Source organism: Cynoglossus semilaevis, chromosome 18, assembly GCF_000523025.1.
Source record: "Cynoglossus semilaevis isolate Cse_v1.0 chromosome 18, Cse_v1.0, whole genome shotgun sequence".
In the NCBI taxonomy this organism is placed as follows: domain Eukaryota; kingdom Metazoa; phylum Chordata; class Actinopteri; order Pleuronectiformes; family Cynoglossidae; genus Cynoglossus; species Cynoglossus semilaevis.
The window spans coordinates 5457454-5480884 of NC_024324.1; the positions used below are offsets into that span (position 1 = coordinate 5457454).

The 23431-nt window shown below is 39.4% G+C and overlaps 2 protein-coding genes, 1 long non-coding RNA gene and 1 other non-coding gene across 8 annotated transcripts in view; 3 read left to right on the plus strand and 1 right to left on the minus strand.

The window, feature by feature from the left end:
- The window catches only part of ndufv1 (NADH:ubiquinone oxidoreductase core subunit V1), a 3881-nt gene extending 1894 nt beyond the window's left edge, over positions 1-1987 (minus strand). Inside the window, exons 1-6 of the mRNA XM_025065340.1 lie at positions 1883-1987; positions 1194-1303; positions 1029-1111; positions 727-897; positions 387-570; positions 5-171 (exon numbers count right to left, since the gene is read on the minus strand). Coding sequence (XP_024921108.1) covers positions 5-171; positions 387-570; positions 727-897; positions 1029-1111; positions 1194-1298 — 710 coding nt within the window. The 5' untranslated portion in view covers positions 1299-1303; positions 1883-1987. The remainder of the gene's footprint in view (positions 1-4; positions 172-386; positions 571-726; positions 898-1028; positions 1112-1193; positions 1304-1882) is intronic.
- A 310-nt stretch (positions 1988-2297) lies between these two features.
- trnah-gug (transfer RNA histidin (anticodon GUG)) lies at positions 2298-2369 on the plus strand. Its single transcript has one exon. It is a non-coding gene; the product is annotated as a tRNA-His (tRNA).
- A 957-nt stretch (positions 2370-3326) lies between these two features.
- Positions 3327-23431, plus strand: part of LOC103394159 (focal adhesion kinase 1-like) — a 44042-nt gene continuing 23937 nt past the window's right edge. For 2 of the 5 annotated variants that reach the window (XM_025065011.1, XM_025065012.1), the window contains exons 1-3: positions 16102-20063; positions 21376-21620; positions 22638-22807. In XM_025065011.1, the coding sequence (XP_024920779.1) occupies positions 19946-20063; positions 21376-21620; positions 22638-22807 (533 nt within the window). In that variant the 5' untranslated portion in view covers positions 16102-19945. Of the gene's footprint in view, positions 3525-6699; positions 6793-16005; positions 16033-16101; positions 20064-21375; positions 21621-22637; positions 22808-23431 lie in introns of those variants that run through there. The other 3 variants (XM_025065013.1, XM_025065015.1, XM_025065014.1) reach the window with 3 other exon arrangements.
- On the plus strand, positions 10787-15041 carry LOC112488501 (uncharacterized). Its single transcript, XR_003052605.1, has 2 exons — positions 10787-13111; positions 13195-15041. It is a non-coding gene; the product is annotated as an uncharacterized LOC112488501 (long non-coding RNA).

Genomic DNA, 23431 nt, shown 5'->3' on the forward strand with positions numbered 1-23431 from the left:
GGGCTTCAGACGGGGTTTTCCTTGCTTCCCCTCCAGGGACTCGATAAGAGCAGTTTCCTCTCCACAGATGTAAGCACCAGCACCACGGGCAACAAACACATCAAAGTCATATCCAGAGCCACAGGCATTCTTTCCAATCAGGCCAGCAGAATAGGCCTCATGAATGGCAACCTACAAAACCCAATGAATGTTTAAATATGATGAATATGCAGAGTTAGAGTCTGGGGTTAATATTGTAATTAAGAATAAGCACAACTTTTTAAATCCACAGTTTGGTATTTAAAAAAAAAAAAAAAAAAATCAACCAAGACAGGCTGAGGTTAAATATTAACAAATGTTAAGTTCAATCAATTTAACACCATATTCAAAACCATCTTCATTTTCACCTGCAGGTTGGAGGCCTCATTGTAAAATTCTCCTCTGATGTAAATGTAAGCAGCACGCGCTCCCATGGCCCTGCCAGCAATAAGGCAACCTTCTACTAGCTTGTGCGGGTCGTGCCTCATGATCTCTCTGTCCTTACAGGTGCCAGGTTCACCCTCGTCTGCATTCACCACCAAATACTTTGGTCTAAAATATTGAAGTAAATAAAAACAAAAAAGCTTCATTTGATCAATAATTTTTATTAATAGAGATGAAAAATACACCTTTTTGATAAATAATGATGCAGTTTATAGTTTATTGTTATGCTTAAACTGTCCCTTTAACACCAAAGATTAGTAGTACCTGCCATCACTGGGTTTGTTCATGAAGCTCCACTTCATGCCTGTGGGGAAACCAGCTCCACCTCTCCCACGTAGGCCAGAGGTTTTGATCTCATTGAGGATCCAGTCGACTCCTTTCAGAAGAATCTCTTTAGTTTTGTACCAGTCCCCACGCTTCTGAGCCCCCTTCAGCCTAGAGCACAAATATAAGAGTCCATTACCAAGTGTTCATCAAACACAGAATTATACCAGATTTCTCCTATTGTCATAAACATCGCTACATACAGAACTGATACAGTAAGTGATGAACTTAAACTGTGTTACCCCCAGTCATGGCGACCATAAAGATTTGTGAAAATTCTGTCCTCATCTGCCAGAGGCCCAAATGTTGTCTTTTTTGGAGGAGTCTGTGAAAGAAAATGGATATAAATGATTATACATCCATATTGTTATTATGAAAGTATCATATAAACGGACTGATCTCACTACCTGTCCTGTGCTGTTGAATCTGGTTAATGCACTCACTCCCCCCTGACTAATGGCAGCTGGGGCTCTGGTCACCCCACTGACCACAGCTCGAGAGAGGGACAGCATCCTTACTGCACAGAGAACACGGGCCAAAAAAATGTCAGGAACATAAAAATATTATACATACATAAAAAGGTATTTAACTCCTGCAGACCTTAAATAATCTTTAAAACTTAAAGATTCATCAAATCGAGACATTTATACGTCAAACGTATTAATGTGCATCACAATTTGTAATATAATTGTCATTTTTATGTTGTTGATTAAAACAACTATAGCCAAAACAGCTGCATCTTGTTACGTAGTCTTCTTACATCACATGTATTGATACATAAAAAGACCAAGCTTTACCAGTTGATACAGCCCAAATAAATCAAGTTAACAAACAACAAAATAAATAAATGATATATATAATGCGTTTAACATTTGGATGTGCAGAAGACCCTGACCTCCATGCTCATTTGCCTTCAGCTAGCCCAGTCTAGCCGAATAAGCAAGCGCTTAACCTTGTAGTGTCAAATAGAAACAGGACCGCAAACTGCAGATTTTTCCAGTAACTAGTTATTGATGGATTCAGTAACTCTTACTACGGTAGTCAAATCTGTGTCACTGTAAACATTTAATGTTGGGTATAAAAACAATCTGCTTACCTGCTAAGTCCGGAGCTTATGAAATAGTCACCGGAAGGAACCGAGCACAAGGCTCTTCATTGTATTTTTTATTTAACGGCGGTTTGTATCCATGTATTCTCATTACTGACGTCTTGTGGTGGGAGTTATTTACTACAGTACCAAAACGTTTTACACATGCTTCTTGGAGCCCTGTCCGTCAACTTAAACATTTACCAAATCTGATTTTTTTTTTTTTGTATTTATGACCCATTTTTGGAGTATAGAGCTTTTTTTATCAATATGAATGTTTATTTATTTTTTGTGATCCCACCACTGCTACTAGTTATACTTTACTTCAATACAACACATTTGATCTCAGTCGACTGTTGTTGTATGTATTAAGATAGGCAGCTCACTTACCTGTTAGAACGTTGAGGCACCCGTCAAATGGTCCGCCGTGATCGTATAGTGGTTAGTACTCTGCGTTGTGGCCGCAGCAACCCCGGTTCGAATCCGGGTCACGGCATCAATTTTTCCAAGTAAACCTGCAAACTCCTTATTGACATTCAAAAACGGCATATTCCTGGCTTAGTACGACAAAACATGCATAACTAAAATATTTAGAAGAACACATCTTAAGTAGAACATAGCCGGAACACAACCACGGGGTAGCAGTATTGTAACAGAAATATGGCAGCTGCTAAAAACTGAGAAGAAAATTTTAATATGTATTGACTTCACAAACGTCACCTCTCTATAAGGCAATTAAACCTATTATAACAGCGCCTCCCCCAGCACCCCACTCCCCTCGCAAAGGTTGTAGGCTTGTGTACACTTAAAAATGTTGTAATAAACCTTAATTACACCTAAAAGTGAACCATTAGAGCTACTTACAAGGTTTTATTCAGAAATTTTAATGCTTACAATTGCAACACATTGTTAAGCTTATGAAAGCAAATTGGGTCAACAAAGATTGTCATATTGACCCCGATCAACCCCGTTGTAAGGCAAGAGAATGAACCACTGCAATAACCTTACAATTACTGCAGCTATAACACAGATTGTTTTTTATATTTTTTTCTGGTATACACTTTCTCTTGTAATTCTGTACTTTTATATTTTTTAAAGAAAAATGTGTGTATTTTATATGACATTATATCCTGTTTTTAATTGATCTAAACAAAAAATGAATAGAAATACAGATGAAGGATAGCATCAGTGTTTATAACCATGTAACAAATATACTACTGATTGGTGTGGACTTAACTGTTATGTTTATTTTCTGAGAAATTCCCTTCATAATCTGCTAATGCTTTTGGGATGAAGTTTGAAATAAGAATTTAGAGGATTTTTTTTAATGAAAGAAAGTCATCGCAGGGTCTTGATAAGAATAGCTGGTAAAACCTATGTTTGTATTATGATGTTTGTCGCTCCCTCAGGCCGCCATATTGGAATGCTGGAAGTAGAGGGGAAAGAGGGGAGGGAGGGGAGGGGGGCAGGAACAGGAGAGAGAGAGAAAGCGCAAGAGAGAGAGAGGGTCGAAAAAAACAGCAGCACTAACTCCATTCTAACTACTCCCAGTTTTGTGACAGTAATAAAGGAATACCCAGCGACTACGAGGGGCTTTTCCCGTGCTCAAAGTCCCGTTGAAACTCTCGGACGTCCCCTGGAACAAGTGACGGTGAGTGCTGTTGTCTTCCTGGGATTATTTCAACTGCTGAAAAAAAGATATGTGATGCGGGGTTTAGTCTTTTTTTTCTCTCTCTACGTCCGTCCTGTTGTTAGCCGTTTCCTCTGCCACAACATTTGAACTCGGTTATCATCTTCTGACTCCAAACTGAACAAACGGACCAACTTAGTCGAACTTTGTTTTCAATTTGTGTAACTTTAGTTAGTTATTAAAAGAAAGCGTGCCACCCACACCAAACTACACTGGTCACATGGAGGGACAGTGGCGGAGGAGTGAGTCCCACTCTTACCTACAGTAAATGAAGTCAACCGGATTAACCTACATTCTAATCTCCGCCACGATCCCTTATTCCAGCTCCATCTTTTCTCGTACATTCACGAAATGTTCTTTTCCTTATGAGGCCGTAGTGTTTGTTTTGTGATATATTGGCTATAATGTAAATGACACAGATATGTTGGGTTAATTGTGGTTTAGTTAATGATGTGGTGACTACACTGTAATAGCACATTGTTCACCATTCACATGTTCCATCTTGCAAATGACACCTGGAGCAGTTAGATAAGGTTTGGGCAGTAACATAATATAAATACCTGAAATATAGTAATCTGTAACAATAAAAATATTATTATTAATATTTAAAAAATTTATAAAATAGAATGGAGAAACGTCATAGATCCCAATTACAAATTGCAAATTTAACATTTTAAATATAGTGAATGTTTATACAATACAAACCATAAACTGTATGTATATATGAAACAGGGGCAGCCAGTCTTCAAAAGTATCTGTGGAAGTAAATGGACAAAAAATTGCATTGGTTTCAGATGTTTGTTAATTTACATGGGACACTTGTACAAAAATATGGTTTCTTCTCACCTAAGAACATAATGGAATATAACAGTGGTCCTCAAGTGGCGGCCTGCTGCCCGCTTCCTGCTCACAAGCCACCTATTTGTGGACCATGAGCTGAACACGTGAAAGGAGGCTGTCCTGTCCAGCCCGAGGTTGGTTTGGTCAGCTGGTGTAAATTGGCTGTCACAATGATGTTAGTGAGTACGACACTATTTAACTCTTGCTTAACCTTTTTACCTGTATGTTTATTTTTGAACTCTTGGGATCTGTCACTCACCTTGGGTCTTTGCGTCTATATTTAGTTTTCTTTATTCTCTGATATATTTGCTTGGCCTTTTTGCAGGGGTTTACGATGGTTTGTTTTATTTGATTATTTATTTGTTTTCATGTCAAATAGAAATGACATTATATTTTACTTTGTTATGTATTTTTTATTACTGTGTTCAAGGACATTTTTGTTTTGAATATGACATTTTCTATGGCCTGTGGTTTGACCGATTATAATAAATAAATCTTGACTTGTTGAAGAATGTTTTTGTCAACTTTGAAGATTTGTATTTGTGTTCTGATGGAATCCAAAATATAAATCTATTAAGATAAAAGTTTATGATGAAGACCACAGGGAGTGCATATGATTGGACATCATGTCTGATTGACAGCTGACAGTAGCAACACTTACTGATGTTAATCGACATTGTTGCCATTATTCAGTCACTTGGTCTTTAAAGAAAGCCAAGATAATCCCAAGTTTTGATGTTTAAATACTAGTCAAATAGCCGGGGCCTTTTCACACTGTGCTTAGGGGCTCAGTCCTTTTCTTCAGCCTATACTTTATATTCCAGATGCAAGAATATGCTAATCATTGCAGTATCCTGAGGCCACTGAAGCTTCAGTGTGCAGTAATGCATATTCACATTCACATTTGTAATTCTTAGGATGAGCGTATCATAGGGCAGTAATATATCACTGCCCCATGTTAGTGTATGCTGGTTATCTTATTATTTTGTCTTATATATTTCATGTAGAAATTCATTCATTTAAATGCAATTTAAACATATTCATTGCAAGACAAAAATCATTATTCTTATTCTTATTACATTTACAGTGGTTGTCTCTTACTAAAGCAAACTTTTTCTAGCTTAGATGAATATCTTTAAACTCTGAGAATAATTGTTAATTGATTGCTAATTCTAGTAAAAAGAAAATCCATAACAAAATGACATCTGTGATATTACTGCATAACATGAGTTGACCTAAAAGCAGATGTATGTAGCTTTGGACGTTATATAATTTAACTATTTGTCAAGTTATTTTTTTTTTTTAGATTTTTTCTTGTTTACTCTTAGTATTTAACTTTGGAGCCAAACCCCAGTTTGCAGCTGGGTGGCTATTTTATGTCGTCTATGGTTTTAGATAAAGAAATTGGAACTTCACCCCATTCCACTTTTGTCATCCCACGTATCTCAACCACGCAGCAAAGTCTTCATTTACTAAATTGGTGTCACAGGACCAGAATGAACGCAGTGTAATCCATTATCTCAAGCAGAAACCTGTTATTATGGCCTGTTGCTGTGAAAGAAGTGGATGAAATTGTAAAAATAATTTATGTGCAACATCTGCTTTGTTTTTTTTCTCTTGTGTTTTCTGAAATGTTGTGTTGTCCTCCAAGTATTGATTTAGACGGCTGTTTTGATAGTAAACTGGAGAAGGGCATTAAATAAAGTAGAGTTAATCGTTAGCTTCACCTTTGTGACTCAGCTCTTCCTGTGGCTGCAGGGCTAATACAGGCGTGGCATTGGTCTGTGTGTGTGTGTGTTTAGTTTTTGTGAGGACCACTTTGACGTTCAGATCTTACACATTGAGGTCTTTTTGGTGAAGTGAGGATATTTTGGTTCCCTCCTCACAACTTCAAGCAGCTGTTTGATGGTTAGGACTTGGTTTTTTAGACTAACGGTTATATTTAGTTTAAAGTTGGAGTAAGGGTAAAGGTTGGGGTTTAATTATTATGGTTACAGTGTAGTGAATTATGTCAGTAAGCGTCCTTACAAAGATAGAAGCAAATGTTTGAGTGTGTGTAAATTGCAGTGCAGTGCAGGAGGCCTGTATTTATAGAAACACTTGACTACACTCAGAGAGATCCTGCAGGAGCAATCCACTACGTAGCAGAGGTTTTTTTTTTGGTTTTTTTTGTTTTTTTTTGCCTTTGGCTGTCATTTCCTCTTTCCCGCTCACTCATGCTGTGTTTTGTTCTCTTTAATGTTACTTTGCAAAAACTCTTTTCAGTTTTCTAATTTGTGTCATGTTCTCTCCGTAGACAGCCAGACTGGAGAGAGAAAACCACAGAGACATGAGGAGAGAAACAAAGTCGGTAGATCGTAGCATGTGCTGGGCCTCATAATGAATCTAGGTAATGATAGCAATCACTGCAGATGCATACTTGGTATGGAAGTATGTAGTACTGAGTGTGCCTGTGTTTGCTCCTGACTTGTGTGTGTCATGAGGCATTCCTCATACCAAATGAGTTCATGAGTCTGAAAAGGGAGGACGTGCTTCATACCTGTGTTTTTTTTTCCAGCAAAACCTCTCCCAGTATTTTATCCAGTGATTTGCTTCTTTGTACCTTCTGGGTAAACACATGCAGCTGTGAGGATATTTGTGGATAATATTTGCAAACTTACAGCAGGACGGAAAATAACATGAATGAAAAGTTGACCTGGAAAACTGAGCCCCTTTGTTTTACATTATGCTTGTGAGTCTCTGTGTTGGCAGGGAACTAAGGAGATATTATTTTGTTGAACATGATGCCAGTTAATAAAACATGACTTGAATAATCACCCATCATATCCTACAGTCAAATATCTATTTAATTTACCCAGCTACTATAATTTATTTATTCCCTAGTTTGGGTGAATGTGAAGGTTGTGTCAGGAAGGACATCCTGTTGGACCGGGTTTTGCATTAGTTCAATGAATGGTGAAGAAAAAAGTAGCGGAAGCAGGGTATGGGCTGGGATGAACAAAACAGTTAGTAAGCTGCAACAAGGAAACTGCTACTTTTTGCTTATATAAATCAAGTTTATATATACTTGAAGAGTTCAAAAAGCCAACGTTTTTTTAAAAACTTTAAAAAAAATATTTTTTAGCAACTTTTTTTCAGAGGGCTGGAATATGTTAGAGGACTGAGACATGCACCTGGGTCATGGTTTTTCATGAAGAACTGTTAACTTCAAGCAAACTGAACTAAGGACAACACAAAAAGATGCTAGTATTATAAAAAGTTACAGTAGTTGCAGATTTAAATGTGACGAGATTTGTCCTCATATTACTCTGTAACTGCTGTGAAAGTGTTTCCTTACGGCCTTTGGTTTCTGCAGTGAAGTATTTTTGTGTGCATGTGTGTTTGCACACTGAATGAAGGACCATTCCTTTTGCTTCTGGATTGCATTCAGGAAGCAGTCCCCTCACCCTGCAACACACACCCACACACACGCACTTGAACACACAGTCAGTCACAGAGCACTTACTGTACATCCTAAAACATGCTACGTCCCTCAGGAGCTGAGAGGAAAACGCCTCTTCCTCTCAGCGGCAGCAGCAGAACCATTCAGGTTTTAATGTGTTTGTAAAGTGTTAATGTGTTTATTAATGTCTAAATTATTGAATTAGGGTTATTTCTAACCTGATTTGTGGAAATTCTTGAATATGCCTGAATACTAATGTGCAATGACTAAATGTGTGTAGTTGCCATGGTTAAATGTGTACACAGATGATTTGAAGCAGGTGACCATGGAGTTTACTCTATTACATTTTCCCTCTGGGCCAAGTTACATAACATCTGCACAAGTTTATTGGATAATAGTACCATGTGAGGTTTTCTGAGACAGGCTGTACAACTGACAGAGAGAGAGAGAGAGAGAGAGAGAGAGTAGATGGACTGTGGAGTTTGCTACAATGGAAGGAAGTGATGTCATAGTTGATGACTTGTAACTCCTTGGGAGACTCTCTAGGTTCTCTCTCTGTTCTCTCTCTCTCTCACACACACACACACACACAGTGTAAGCTACCTTGGTCATGCAGGTCACTGGTGCAGCATGTCAGTCATTGATGAATGGAACTGGAACACAGTGGTTCCCTCTGGTGCATCTCTCACACAGTGTTCATGTGTGTGTGTAAATGTGTGTGTCAGCACCAAACTGCCGACCTGGTTCCACTAAAAATAATGGATTTCCTCTCGTTGTGTGTAATTCTTTTTCTCTACAGTCAGCTACAGTCGGTGGAGGACCACTGCAGGCGTAGACGTTGTATATAGGTTGTCTTACTTTCTCTTTCCCCTCTCTCTCTCTATCTGTGCATGTGTGTGAACGGACAGCCTCCGTAATTACATTGCAGTGAGTCAGAGCGGGACAGAGAGAAAGAAGCAATTGTTCTTTTATGTCATATAGACAAAGACAAAAAGAGGTGGTAGGAGGAGAGAGCGAGGAATAAAAAAAACAGAAACGATGAGGGGAGAGGATGGTGAAGGAGAAATGATCCTACTGTATATTAAGACTGGTATTTAATAAACATGTGACAGGAACAGAAACTACTATGACGGATGGTTTTCATTTTTTTCAAGTGGCCTTTGTCCACTTTTAAACCCGTGTCGGTCAGTGTTTATTTACCAGAGCTGTATGTTTGTTCAGCTGTCCACCAGATATTTGTCCCAGTAGACACAGAAGCACTTTCCTGAAGCAATAAAAACATATTGACCTAAGTAAATTGTATTTCTGTAATTAAAGGAAATGTTTTGAGGTTGAGAGTGAAATTAAAAGTCGTGAATCACTGTCATTTGGATCACTGCGTGCTGTGGCTGGTTTGGTTATGGATCATAGAAACTGTAAATAAGATTTGTTCCACAGATATGGCACTCTGGAGGAGGCCTACACTTTCTGAACTCTATACAGTAGCATTGGTGTGTTGTGTTGACCGTGTATCCTCGTAAATATTAATCCCTCTTATTCTTATTCTTATTAACTCCCCCTTGACCAATGGGATCTGATAGCAAACAAAAAACAACACTTCATACAATCTCACAATTTTTAATTCAGAAAATAAGATTTGTTCCACAGATATGGCAGAGGCCTACACTTTCGGAACTCTATACAGTAGCATTGGTGTGTTGTGTTGACACAAACAAAAAACAACACTTCATACAATCTCACAGCCATGTCAGTAGACACAGTCAAACAGGCATGAACAGAATTCTGTGGCCAAACAATTTTATTTTTTCAACTTCAGTCAGTGGCAGAAAATGAGTTCCAGAGTCTTTAAGTGTTGTACACACAGAGCTCCTCTTCTCAGACCACGCTCTTATAATAAGTGTATGAGCAGTGTTCATCAGTGTCTGCTCCATCAGGCCTATGACCTCATTTCTCATCCGTAGATTCATGCACAGCCACAGACGTACACATGCCGTGCACCCACGCAGCCACGTATACACTCAGGCTGTAAAAGATCACAGCATTTTCTTCTCCAAAGTACACACCTACACATATCTAGTAGTAAAACACCTGGATACCAGCCATTGGTGTGACATCACCACAACACATCATGGACTCACCGAGGGATTTTTCCTGAGGTCAGCTCTGGGTATAATACCACAGTGTGTGTGTGAGTGTGTCTGCCTGTATTATTACTCACCAGCAGACCTTCTCCTGTAACAAAGGTTCATTGAAGAATTGTCTCCAGGCTGTCTGTCCGTCTTCCTGTCTCTCTCTCTCTCACGCTCTCTCTTGGTTTGTCCTAATGGAGTTTTGTGTTTTCAAGCACTTGAGAAACAAGAAAACAACACTAACGTGATGCGGTTATGTTTGCTGCATGAAAGTAGTTCAACTTAAAGGAGCAGGTTTTTACCTTCATTCTAAGTTTTATATTTGGATTGAATAGACAGAATCACATTTCTGTTTTTCTTTTAGAATATTTTTTTATTTACTAGTGACATATGAAATATACATTGACCCCCCAAACCACTACCCCCAAAAAATCATGAAGTCCTAGATAATGAATAAATAACTGAATAAATAATGAATCAGCAGGATGCCTGGATGTCAAACCTCACCTTGTTTACCACCACCAGAGGGCAATGTTAGCACACCATCCCATCAGCCGGGGTGGTGATCAGAGCTCAGCCCCACTCCACACTAGAGATTAAGACTGGGCTGTGACATCTTGACCTACTAATCCAGTGGCCCAATAATCTGCTTTCCTCCAGAGTAACTCTTGTCCTTTCAGTCTGCCCATCTGTGTATGTGTGTCAGAGTGTGTGTTTTTTGTGAATTTGTCCGTAAACAAGAGAAACGGCACATCTATGTGTCTGTGCCATATACTGTGAATATATGTATAAAAATACATGCATAAAGCAGGAATATGACCCCAGGATTTTATGACACGTGGAGAATATTTAATTGTTAATTTATGACGGCACTAACAGTGGAAAAGGTCAGTTTATGATCGCCGAGCGTCACACACCGCCCCAGAGTGTATTTGTCACGCCATCATGTCACCGACCTCGTATGTCTTACTCCCGTCCTCTCTGTTTGACCCCCTGACTTTCACATTTTGGACAACGTCAGGCTATTTTCTGGATTTACTGCTAAAAGTAGCCAGAGATGACCAATGGTTTAGTATTGTATTGTAATCAGTCGACCGTGTCTAAACATTTTATTATCTGTCCACTATATAACAGTTTTACTTTTTTACAAACAAAAACGATAGGTCACTTCCAGGTCTTATGGAGGTCACATTTGGACAGTGCAATCCCAAAAAATGTTTTAATTGTCCTCACGTGTTCATTAGAACTGACTGTTTGTCCTCTCTGTCCCACAGTAGTTTAAATGATATTTGTTCTGAAGATGGATCATTTCAGACAGTGATGTGTTGGATTACAACTAATTAAGTTACTCCTCAGGGGTTCCTTTGTGTCATAAAGGCAGAATAGCCTGAAGCAACCTGGCTCACACACACATCATTTAAATAACCTCCCCACCACCTCCCAGTCCTCCCTGTTGTCCTTCACTGCTCCAGCTTTTATTTTCTCCTCACTTTCTCACTTTTCTCCTTTGCATATACCCTTTGCCTTCCTTCATTCCTTCCTTTCCTCCTTACTTTCACTCCTCTGTACTTGAAGCAGTTGCATCATTTCTTTCCTCTTCTTATCATGCTTTTCCCTCCCTGCCTTTAAACCATCTCACCCTCCTACCTCCTCCATCAGTCTCCAGGGAGGCAAAGATACCCCTGCCCCCTCGGCCCCCTTCTCCCATTCCCCCTGTCCACCTCCTTCCTCCTGTTCCCTCTTTTTTACCTCCCTCCCCCCGTTCAAAATCATAGGCAGCCGCTGCTTGCGTTGCTCTCTCTGCTTCCTCCTCCTTTCCCTCCAGTCCTTTTTTTTCCCCGTTTACTCTGATCTCACTTGTGCCGCGTTTCAGTGTCGTAGCAGCAGCGGTTGTAGTTGTAGTAGTAGTGAAAGGGGAGTAGGAAGGAGAGGAGGCGGAGGAGGCTGGGCTTGTAGCTCATCATTATCACTCACGAGTACATCACAAACGCAAAGACAACAGGAGCCCAGGATTCTGGATTTAACTAAATTTACTGTTTGTCAGGAGGAGAGAGCGTCTCTTCTCTTCTCAATGGAAGGTTTATACCATGGTAAGGACATTATTATTGACATTAAAACTTTAAAATAATAAGTTTGACTGTTTTTACAGTAGCTTATATTATTGTAAACATTTGGACTTTTAAGATAAATGTGTTCGTTTTTCTGTTTTTTTTTTAAGTAAACATTACCAGCATGTTACCAGCACAGATGTGTGTGCAGGAGATAAATTGCTTCCTCCTCCACTTTGTTTCTAAGTTGACTCATCTATATTTCAGTGTGTGTTAATTGTTTAATCTGGGTTCATATTTAATGCAGAAACACTGAATAAAAGACAAACCAAAGCCAGTGTCAACAACTGAAATATGAAATTATAACTAGTTATTAGTAAGTCTAACATATATTACCATGAGGTTACCTGGCGAACAGAATTCATGTCTCGTCCTCATTAGGAGCAAGAGTTTTGGCCAATAAAAACCCTTCTAAATCTTAATGCAAAGTTTACTAGAAAATCGATTTTCTTTTCTTATTACCTTAGGTTTGAATTTACAGCCGTCAGCTGCGTTTTAATCTGTTTAAAAAAACATCCACTGGTGTCATGTATGAACCGCAGCTCTTATCTCCTCCGCGCATTCGCCCTCAATCTGTTGTGTTGAATTATACATAGTGTATCTGGAGAGTATGTGATACCTTAACATGTGCGCTTCGCTTCCAAGCTGGTGGGCTTCATCACTGCACCTGAACTTGACTGCACAATTGTGTGTGTGTGTGTCAATGTGATGCATGTGCTTTTTCAGATAACGTGTGGAGCAATCATGTGGTAGCATGACCTCATTATGTTTCATGTGTGCAGGACTAATCTGATGCATCGTCCGTGTTTGTGTGTGTGTGTGTGTGTGTGTCATGTGCATTTGATAAGCTGTTTTTTAAAATTGCTCACCGTCATTTCAATAATTACTAAGGAAATACACGCAAGTTACTAACGTAAGCTGCATATTTTATGTTTTTAAAAAGTCAGTACTAAAATATTTTTGTATCATTCAAAATTATTTCACCATAAAAACAAACATATCATCATATTAAAATCAGAACAATGTGAGGTCATATTTTATGTTTTTAAAAAGTCAGTAATAAAATATTTTTTTAAAACATATCATCATATTTAAAATCAGAACAATGTGAGGCCAAAAATATTCATTTTTGTTAGTCTTTCATACGTGAGTGTTTGTGAGGCCAGCAGGTGTGATTGATGCCTCAGGCGTTATGTTGTGTTGTAAGACTACACGCTCCAGTAACACCCCATTGTTCAGAGGGTCAGACACACACACCCACCCACACCAAAGAGTGTGTGCCCGCTCAGCTTGAAGGTTGGCCATTAAACTGTGGGCAGTGAGGCAGGGCAGCTGGCTGCCCTCCTCAAGTTGAAGCACTTGATTCTTTACTGTGTTTTATCAAACATCTGCCTACGTTTCTTCACAGACAGTTTTGTCTTTGCTGTAGTGTGGAGTGCAAACATTGTAAAAATTAAATCTGGGAAATTCTGGTTCAAGTATGGCGCACATTTTGTGATGATTCTGTGTATTTCCTGAACCGTTGTCTCTGTGTCTCTGTACAGTCAAGAGTTGACGTTCAGTTTAACTTCTGTTGCCTCATTACAGAGCAGCAAGCAACTCAAACTAGACACAGAAGTGGTGCAGTGTGTCTGCCAGAATCAAATCATTGATGTCATGCACACTACATGTGTAGGCACAGGCCTGGACTTAGCCCATATTCTGAAAAACAAAGGACCAGATGCTGAATTGATTGCAGGAAATCATCAGCCCATGGATCACTGCAGGTGTTGTGAATAACACAAGTGAACAAGGAAGCTGTATGGTCTGTGTCGCTTGTCCATCCAGAGCTCAGCTGTAACACCTGACCTACACAGAACTGTAGGCTTAACTACAGATACACTGGAAGCTCGATGCTCAAATAAAAAAACAAACAAACGTGCTTTAAATCTCCATGTCCGTGGTTTTGTGCCAGGATGGTGTGGTATTTGGCTAAAGCTCGTAAAAATCAGGACAAAAAAATCAAACCACTAATGTTTTTTTTGCTGTCACTGTTTCCTAGCTGATCTGTCAGGGAGCAGGTGTTGTGGGGTTCCTGCTATAGTCTACAAGAGTGTGTGTTTGTGCACTTTTGTGTGTGTGAGAAAGACCTACGACCCACTTCGATATCTGTGCGGTGGAGGGTGTTAACCAGACTGGTATATAATTAGCACCATGCTGGTGCTCCTGCAGGTAATTCCATAGAGAACAAGAAATATCACAGGGAGCCTCCTGTCAACACTTCATCCCAGACATGCAAATAGTGTAATTAATCAACGTGCACGGCATTTGAAACAAAACAAGTAGAGAAGGTTGGAAATGTGGAATGTGTTTATTAAAGTTTGCAGGAGTAGTGATAATAGGTTCATCAAAGTCTGTCCTGGATCATAGAGAGTAGATTTCTACAGCTACACTTTTGTTTTAACTCTATTAAAAACAAAACATAGCAGAAATATAAATGAATTATACCCTATGGTATTAGTTTTTTCCAAACACTATCATTAATACTGACAATAAAACACAATTAAGCCAATAAAGGACTGAACAATAAACCACAATTAAGCCAATAAAGGACTCACAATAAATGACAATATAACAGTGTTTACTGTTGAAAATGGAGTAGGATGAACTGAAATAGGTTTTTTATTCCCACATTGTCATTAAATGTATCTTTATTAACTCTATAGGCAGAATCGTTCTTGTACAAATCACTTTATAATGATGTGTTTTAGCCTCTCACTAATGTATGTGAAGAATTCCAGTCATTATAATATTGAGTTTATGATATCTTTGATGGAAGTTCATTAGCAAAATATTTACATATACAATAGGTGGAAGCAGATTATAAATCACTTTGTAGTTTCTTTTCCCTTATCCTATTATACAAAAAACCCTCTGTATTATTTGTTGTTGCAGCTATCGACTTAATGATCCGAGCCCTAAAATACAATTTAAATTTGAAGTCAATAGAGGATGTTTCCTTGGATGGTATCTGTTTTCTTGGAGTTCAGATGATATTGATGGATGTCAGGTATTTCCTTCCTGTGATAATAAATCCACGGCATTAACAACGCTAACGTTCAGGTTTTGTATTTCAAAGGGCTCTCTCTCTGTCTCTCTGTCTCTCTCTCTCTCTCTCATACACACACACAGACACACTATGAGTCACCTTAATGGTATTTCAGTTCACCGAGGGTTTTCCTTTTACATTACATCATCTATGTTGACTACCCTGCTGTCATTTCACCCTGTGTGAGTGTGTACGTGGTTGTTTGTGTGTGTGTGCTGTGTTTGTGTGTACACCAGGGTGTCTAACGCACTTAGGCTCTCCTACATACAGCCCCCTAACTGGGTGTCATGTTCCCAGAAGGCTCCTCCACAGCTTCCTGTGAGGGGTCAGCAGTGTTAGTGTCAATAAGGTGTTGTTGACCTAAGGTAACTCAATATTTGAAATGTGATAATGGCTATTTTATTTTCAATACACTACTAAATTGTGATCATGATTAATCGTGATTAATCGTGCAGGTCGTGTTCCAGGTTCACTGTAATACAAGTAAACACTCACAAAGCAACTAGTCGGTGTGAAGTCCAAATCTGCTCTGATAAACAATAAGACTCTTCCTTGTATTTTCCAATTAGCTCTTTGAATTGAAGCAAACCAGTGATCAGAAGGAGGTGATGTTTGGCACAATGGAATATTGATTCAAAGGAATCCCCTATCATCTGGTTGCAATGTCATCGTGGTATTGATTTTTAATTTGGCTCAGGCTGTCGATTGTTATTCATGTTCAGACGCTGAACAATGACCACCAGCTGTGGGAGCTAATAAACCCCAGTTGACCAGATGATCTCTTCATCCTGTAAACCCACCAGTTAACTTAATCACTGCTTTGTTTGTCTTCCAGATATTTCCAGGATTGCCTACTACACAGGTGAGTAGATTACCATGTTTACATAAATTCATTTATGCAGGTGATTTAAAAATATCTTTGTAAAATCTTGTAAAAACAAATGCAGAGTTTGGTTTACATAACAACATTTTATTTTTTCTGTCGTGTGTGCAGTTTGGTTTTTGAACTTTTCGATCCTTTGACTTGGGCTAAGGTGCTTAAAGTGGATTAAAAAGGGAATTACAGCTGTAGCAGTTGATGGTGTTGTTTTATCTTACTTATTTGTTAGTAACAAATAGCTTAATGCTTAGAGTAATTGGACAAAATATGATTAAAAGTTAATCCTTTAATAGCTTAGTTACTCAAAACAATAAATACCAAACACCAAAGTCTGTGCTGGTGGTTATTATGTGGAGCAGGTGGGGCTGAGATGTCTTGCTAAAGGGCACGTCAGCGGTGTTGACTCCATATTTGACCTGAGGATCAGTCTGTCGATGGATGGATGGATGGTTAGTTAATTCAAGTGGAACTAACAAGCTGTCTTCATGTTGGACAGATGCTGTTTAATCTAGAGAACCCCCACAGGAGTTTTCCTTTAACTGCCCAGAAGTAGAAACACTGGATTAAGAACATTGATACAAAACAGCTATTCTGAAAGTTCTGGTACTACAACAAATGAGCCTGAGACACGAGAGAACGAGTCCTTGTGTTTGTTCTTCTGGATAATGCAAACGTGAACTGAAGAACAGAGTTGTTGTGGTCCAACTTTAAAGTGTGTGTGTGACTAATTACAGATTTCACACTGCTGACACCACCAAAATATGTTTTTGTGAAGATGGCCATGACCTCCACGCTTGTAATTGGTGTTTCTCCGATAAATAATGCAGCAGAGCGTTTTCATACAATGCTTGGCACCGTAACAGATGAATACCCGACGTCCTGCACTGAAGAAAATATTAAAACCTGTTAATATGTGTCCCTTAATCACTCAGTTGTTCCACTTTTGCCTTACCTTACTTATTTTAGAATTTTTCAGTGTGGCATTGGGGAATCTCACCACTCCATCTCTCCATCCCCATGTTTATATTTATCTTAAATAGGGACTACCTTTATATATATATAGAAACCTAAGACTTTAATAATATTTAATACAAATGCCCTAAATTTGAACAAAACGATTTAGTGCCTCGCCGTTGCCTTTAGCTTGTGCAGTGTATGTTACGTCAGAAAACACAAGGAAAAATTTATATTCTGTGGATCTTTGTAGAGCTTTAAAAAGAACCACTTGCTCTCCACTGGGCTTTTGAAAGCATCACTATCACGATCACAAGGGAGTGACGCAACTGCTGCGGCAAAGGCTACGGTGCTTGTGCTGGTGTGATAGAGGAGTAGGGAAGAGGAGGTGGAATCTGTTTCCTCTGTTGCAGGAAATATTTCAGCCAGCTCAATATAATGTCACCTGGTGCTTGTGAGACCCCTCAGAGAACTACATCCTGGACCTGTATTATTAATTAAGTGTGTTTGATCAGACTCAAGCTCCCAACTCCTTCTCTACATAAATGATGCCTGTGAACAAGAGGAGAAAAAAAACCTTTTCCCCAAGGAACCGTCTCCCCACGGTGAAACATGGAGGTGGAAGTACAATGCTCTAGGGATGATCTGTGCATCCCAACTGGGAATCTCATGAAAGTATAAGAACGACGGGGAAACAAGAATATAAGAAAATTCTAAAATAAAACCTCAAGCAGCCGGCAGTAAAACTGTGTCATTGGTTGTTGTTTTGTCTTCAAAACATCAACAACAACTCAAAGCGTAATTTCAGAGAGGTAAAGAACTACCTCCTAACGGTTAAAGTAAGTAGAAGTTATTGGCCTGCACAGAGCCCTTAACTGAATAACTAAGGAAATCCGTGAAGTGATTCACCGAAGAAGAATGGACTGTGAAGAATGAGCAGATAAGAAATGGATGGAGCCTATTCCACTGCAGGCTGTAGAGTGAAGTACAATGGAGCACTGAGTCGTACGTGTAGCAGTACATGTGACAGAGAAGAGAAAACAATTTGCATTGCGGTGGGTAAATACATCTCCATAATCCATGAACACAAACATGTAAGGATGCATCAAAGTAACTGTTAAGAGTTCAGAGGGCTCCCCGCAGCTTTCAGACTTGATTTGCATTTAACAGAACGTGAGTGCTGCTTGTTTTCTCCTCTGATAAAATAATTATGATCATAAACACGCAGCAAGATGGAAATAGATAAAAAAGACTCTGGCTGCGTTCCCAAAAGAGTGCTTCCTATTCATCGCAACATCCGGCCATCTGACAAAAGCCTTTCAATAGTCTCCACACAAACACACATGTACAAGCACACACATGTAAGAACACACTCTCTACCAAGACCCCGCTCCCCTTTCCACCAGATTTTCATAACAATGGCCAGTAGCTGGGACGGTGCACAAATTACAGGAAACTGACACGTGTACATACAAAAGTGTACAAAACAACATGTCATTGTCTCGACTGGACCGTGTAGAAACTCCACTGGTTTCAATCTATTGGAGAATGTTTATTATACGGTGTTTCCCTATAAGTAGGTTATACACACAGCTGTGCAGTAGGGACTGGAGGGTGGTGTACATTTACCTGGCGTTTCTAAAACAGGCCAAGTCTGGGACTGGTCCCAACACTTGGACAGGTTTAATACAATAATTTTTTTCAATGAGAAAATTGTCCCTCATGATTAATTATTCAGTTACTTAACTGGGGCTTTTCTGCCTGGCTGAAATATGTTTGAGGGCAATGTGGATTATTTTTAGCACAAGGAGATGTGTATTAAATATTGTAGTGTTTTGCACAAGTCTGTGATAAATATTTCAATTTGTCCGTCTTATCTTTTATCAATCTGTCAGAGTTAACGGCCGCTGTGTTGTGTTCTGGCCACCACCAGGTAAACTGTGATGTAAAAAAAAACACTCTTGTCTCTCCACTCCATTCTTCTGTAACAGTGTAAGTTCACAGTGAAGGCTGTTTCCAGATCAGATCCTTAAACAGAAGTGGGAGTGGTTTCCAATGAATGGAAGAGACAGGATTAGCATATTAATAGTTTTTGGCTCCTCCTGCTCCTGCAGCAGCCTTTTCCCAAGTTCCCTTGTTCGCCACTTCACTTTCTGTCAGTTGTGCTCCTCTGTTCTCCTTTTCCTCTTATTCATCCTGAAACTACCACTGCATGTCTCACTCCCGGTCTCTCTGTCTGTCTCTGTAGCACTGCTACTGTTTCCTCTGGTATTCCTGGCTTCCTTTTTGCTCTTGCTTTCTTTTCTGAGATAAGATTATTTTTGAGCAGGTTTTCTATTCCTCTTTATTTACAACCCATAACTTCTTAACATCTATCAGTAATCCCCGCTATTTCAGTCAGATTGAACTTCTTGAACTTGCCGAAGGAGCCGTGTCTTCTCACCATCACCAAGGAACTGCAAAACCTTCTCCTCAGCAACTGTTGCTTCAGGATTCTCCAGCAACTGTGTAACTACGGCGTTGAGGCATTGCACAGAAATCAGGCCAAAAACAAACAGAGTTGTCAGCAGAGAGGGGCCACTGAGGTGGAATTCAGAAGTGGACAAAAAGAGAGGACTTTGTGGATGAGGCCCGTGTTTACATCGTTGGAGATTTTTATTGTCTTGTGGAGCTGTGCATGACATGAAAGTGATTAAACATGTCTGACATCAAACCCTCTGATGGACCAAATCTCTTTGGACTGTTCTGTTTGATGTGATTTTCGTCACATCTTCCCAGTTTTAATCATATATTAACACAGCAAAGATATTTTCTCGTTTTGAGCCACGGACGGATGATTCACAAAAACTGGAGACAAGGATTTTTTTGCTGCCTTTTTGATCATCTGAGTTTGTTGGTGAACTTTTACTTCTGTGATATATCTGCACACCTGGAGTGAGTGATGCGTGGTTGTGAAGCTGCAAGCTATCTGTCTGTCCTCAACAAAGACAGGCACAGAGAGACGTGTATTTCTATCACCACGAGTGGCTGTAGCCCCTTCCCAATGTGCTGGGACAGAGGTATGAATAAAATCTCTTTTGCACAAACGCAGAGACTCACACAAAGTAGCCCGTCCACCGTGTGACATCTGACTCCATGGGAACTGAGCGTGTCCACTGCCAAAGATATTGTTTCTCCATGAGAGAGAAAGACAGTGACAGACACAGGGAGAGACAGCACTAATCTGTCACCAGTCCATCAGTGAAAGTCCATTACTACATAAAAAGTTACATAGAAACGAAATTTTATTTCACTCGAATGTATTGTTCAGAACTTCAAGGGCTTTTCTCTACATTGTGTTAGCTCTCTCTTCTGCTTCCTGTCTGTCTTTCTGTCTCAGGTGTAATCAACTGCATACAGAACGTAGCCTATCAGTTTTCTCTTAGTGTAAGGAGAAGCACACGAAGACAGAAGACAGGCAGAAATATAACCAGTAAAAAGTGAGATCTTCTTATCGGTTCCCTGCACGGTGTCACGTTCACAGCAGCTGGCATGCACAAAACAGTGTTGCTCTATCTCTGCTGCATGTTGGCCGGTCCCAGATGAAGTTACCATTAATTTCCAGGAAGTCTGTCAATATCAGGACTACTCATTCAGGAAGAACGTCAGCCAGAGTCGTGCATTGTCCTCCCTCTTCTCCCAACAGGAGCACTTACACACTAAACCTTGACCTTGCTTGCCGCACGGGTCTTTTTTATTTCTTCCTGTTTAGTTTTGGCTGGTGAATGTTACATTTTAGAAATACCTTCTATTGGGTTAGTTTAGAAAATGGTAGGATTAAAGTAAAAACATGTAGCTAATTTGAATAGTATTTAAAATATGTGCATTTTTAAAATTATAAAACATGTAGCTAATTTGAATAGTATTTAAAAGATGTGCATTTTTAAAATTATAAAACTTAGAAATTGTTCTTAAAGTGTTTTATTATATTAGTTTTCATTTAGATAATCTGATGATTATCTTGATTAAAGAGGTCCTAGAGATCCAAACTGTGAAGTACAAAGAAAGGAACCATTGTACTGTATAAAGAAGTGGCAGAGAAGTACTTTGGAGTGGTGAAAGCCAAGTAAAAAAGATTTGTGTGTTGTGCTTTCACAGTGACAGATGGCTTCAGTGTGTCTTAGCCCTGTGCTGTTTTTTTCACCAGTCAAAGAAGAGCTGTTTTAATGGGAGTCTTTGGTCTAGTCATTTGATGATTGGAGTTTAGTTATAATTAATTTTAAAGACAGTGACATTTTTTAACCAGTCTACACACGTTTAACCACAGGAATTTCAACACTTCATTTATTGTTTTAACTCTGAGTGCTTTTCATCTTCTCCTCTTCTCTCTAGAATATGACAGACACCTAGCAGCTGCAGTGTCAGCAAAGAAAACCATGGCGACGGCCTACCTGGACCCGAATCTGAATCACACGCTCCTTGGCGGTGCTAAATCCCGGCTTAGTGCAGGAGTGTCGGACCGGACCATAGCAGGATCTGTGGACAGGGTTCTCAAAGTCTTCCATCACTTTGAACCAAACACTGAGACCAGTTGCTGGTCTTCAAATATCAGATATGGAGATGCAACTGATGTCAGGGTAAGAAGAGCCACTGTACTGTACACTGATGTCAGGGTAAGAAGAGCCACTGCACTTATTTTATATAAAAGAAGATCACATTTTAAGGAAATTAATGCTCAATATATGAGCCAGTATTTGGATCACTGTCATGTTTAAGGTAGAAATAAGTGGTACATAATGGATGGATGGATGTTTGGGGTAATTCATAAACACATTAAGTGTTAATTCTAAGCAGCAGATACAAGGTGAATCTCATTTTTGATTTGTACATTTTAAATAACAGACTGCATTTCTATAAAGCTACAGCTGTACAGTCTGGTTCTAACCTCACCATGAACAGTTTATTCAAGGTTGTAGCCGTGGAATTGATTTCATGCTATTTGAATGTCTGTTAGGCTGCGTCCACTTTTTCTTTGCTGCTGTCTTAAACTGACAGTAGATTTTTATAGAAGGGTTTTGTTTTGTTTGTCCTTAGCTCAAGGTCCTGACAGCTGCTCTGATAAAGAACAGTCAGCACAGGCTGAATATTTTGTTCTGGATACATGCACCCCCAGGACTCCCCCTCTGTGGACCCCCACGATACAGAAACTCCTTGATGCTGCTAAAAGTTCTCACTGAAACCTCTCCTCTTTCTCTCTTTCTGTCCTCCCTTCCCTATTCCCTTCTTTCCTTACCTCCTAGTCTACATCTAGGTCACACCCCCCAGTGTTGTACATGACAGCTCACATGGTTCTGTGAGCATTGTCAGGCATGTGTGTAAGATAAAGGTCAACTTGTTTAGGTGGAAAATTCGGATTAAATCTAACAAAATCAAACACATGCAAACACAGGAGTAGAGGCTTAGGCTCATGTTAGGATTTAAATAAATGACCTAAATTTATGTGAACTGGTCCACACAGAATCTGAACCAGTCAAACAGAAATAATATCAAAATATGTTTAATCAAATCCAAGTTTAGGTGTTAAATGCCTCATATTTAAATGTGTAATTTCCCAGTGATGCTGACAAACAAAATCTCTTCCTCCTGTGTTTTAGGGAATCATCCAGAAAATTTTGGACATCCACAAAGTGCGCTTTACGTCCTGTTTTGGCCTGCGTCTGAGCAGCAGTCAATCCAGAGAGCAGGTCCACTGGCTCCACCCTGATCTAGGTGTGTCGCACGTCAGAGAGAAATATGAACAGGCACGGCCAAGTGAGGAGTGGAGGTAGGAGAGGATACAAGTTTGTGTTCACAACTATCAAATTGTTTCAGCAAGGTTTTTGCAGACATGAAAAAATGTTAAAAATTGTTTTTGAACTGAAATAAAAAAAGGTAATTCTTAACCATGAGTAAAGTTCAGTTTTGATCTTGAAGCAGGTGTTTGCTGTCCTAAACAAACATCTACTATAAGAGCTGAGGTTAGGACTCGCTGCCGTGGTTGGACATGATTTACTTCTCCTTGTAAATGCAGTAGATTTAACAGTTGCCCCAACAGCAGCCTGTCCTATTGTAGACCAAAGGAGCAGTAGTGATTTATTCCAAAGAGCGTGATATAAAATAGTGCAGGGATCTATAGTGTGGTAATGGGTGGGCTAGCGTGTGTGGCGCAGATCAGCTGTGTTTGTCTGGCAGTTTGGATGTAAATGCACTGCTATATATTACCTTTATTGTGAAGGTCTTGGTGCTAATGCTATTGTGCAGTGAGGACCTTTAGCAGTAAAAGAAAGAAGCAGATGCCGTCTTTGTCAAACCAAGTCAACAAGGCTCTCTGTCTTTAAATTTGCACCAGGATTACATGTTTGCTTTCTCAGTCTTTTTATCAACATTTAAACCTAAAATTAATTTCAAA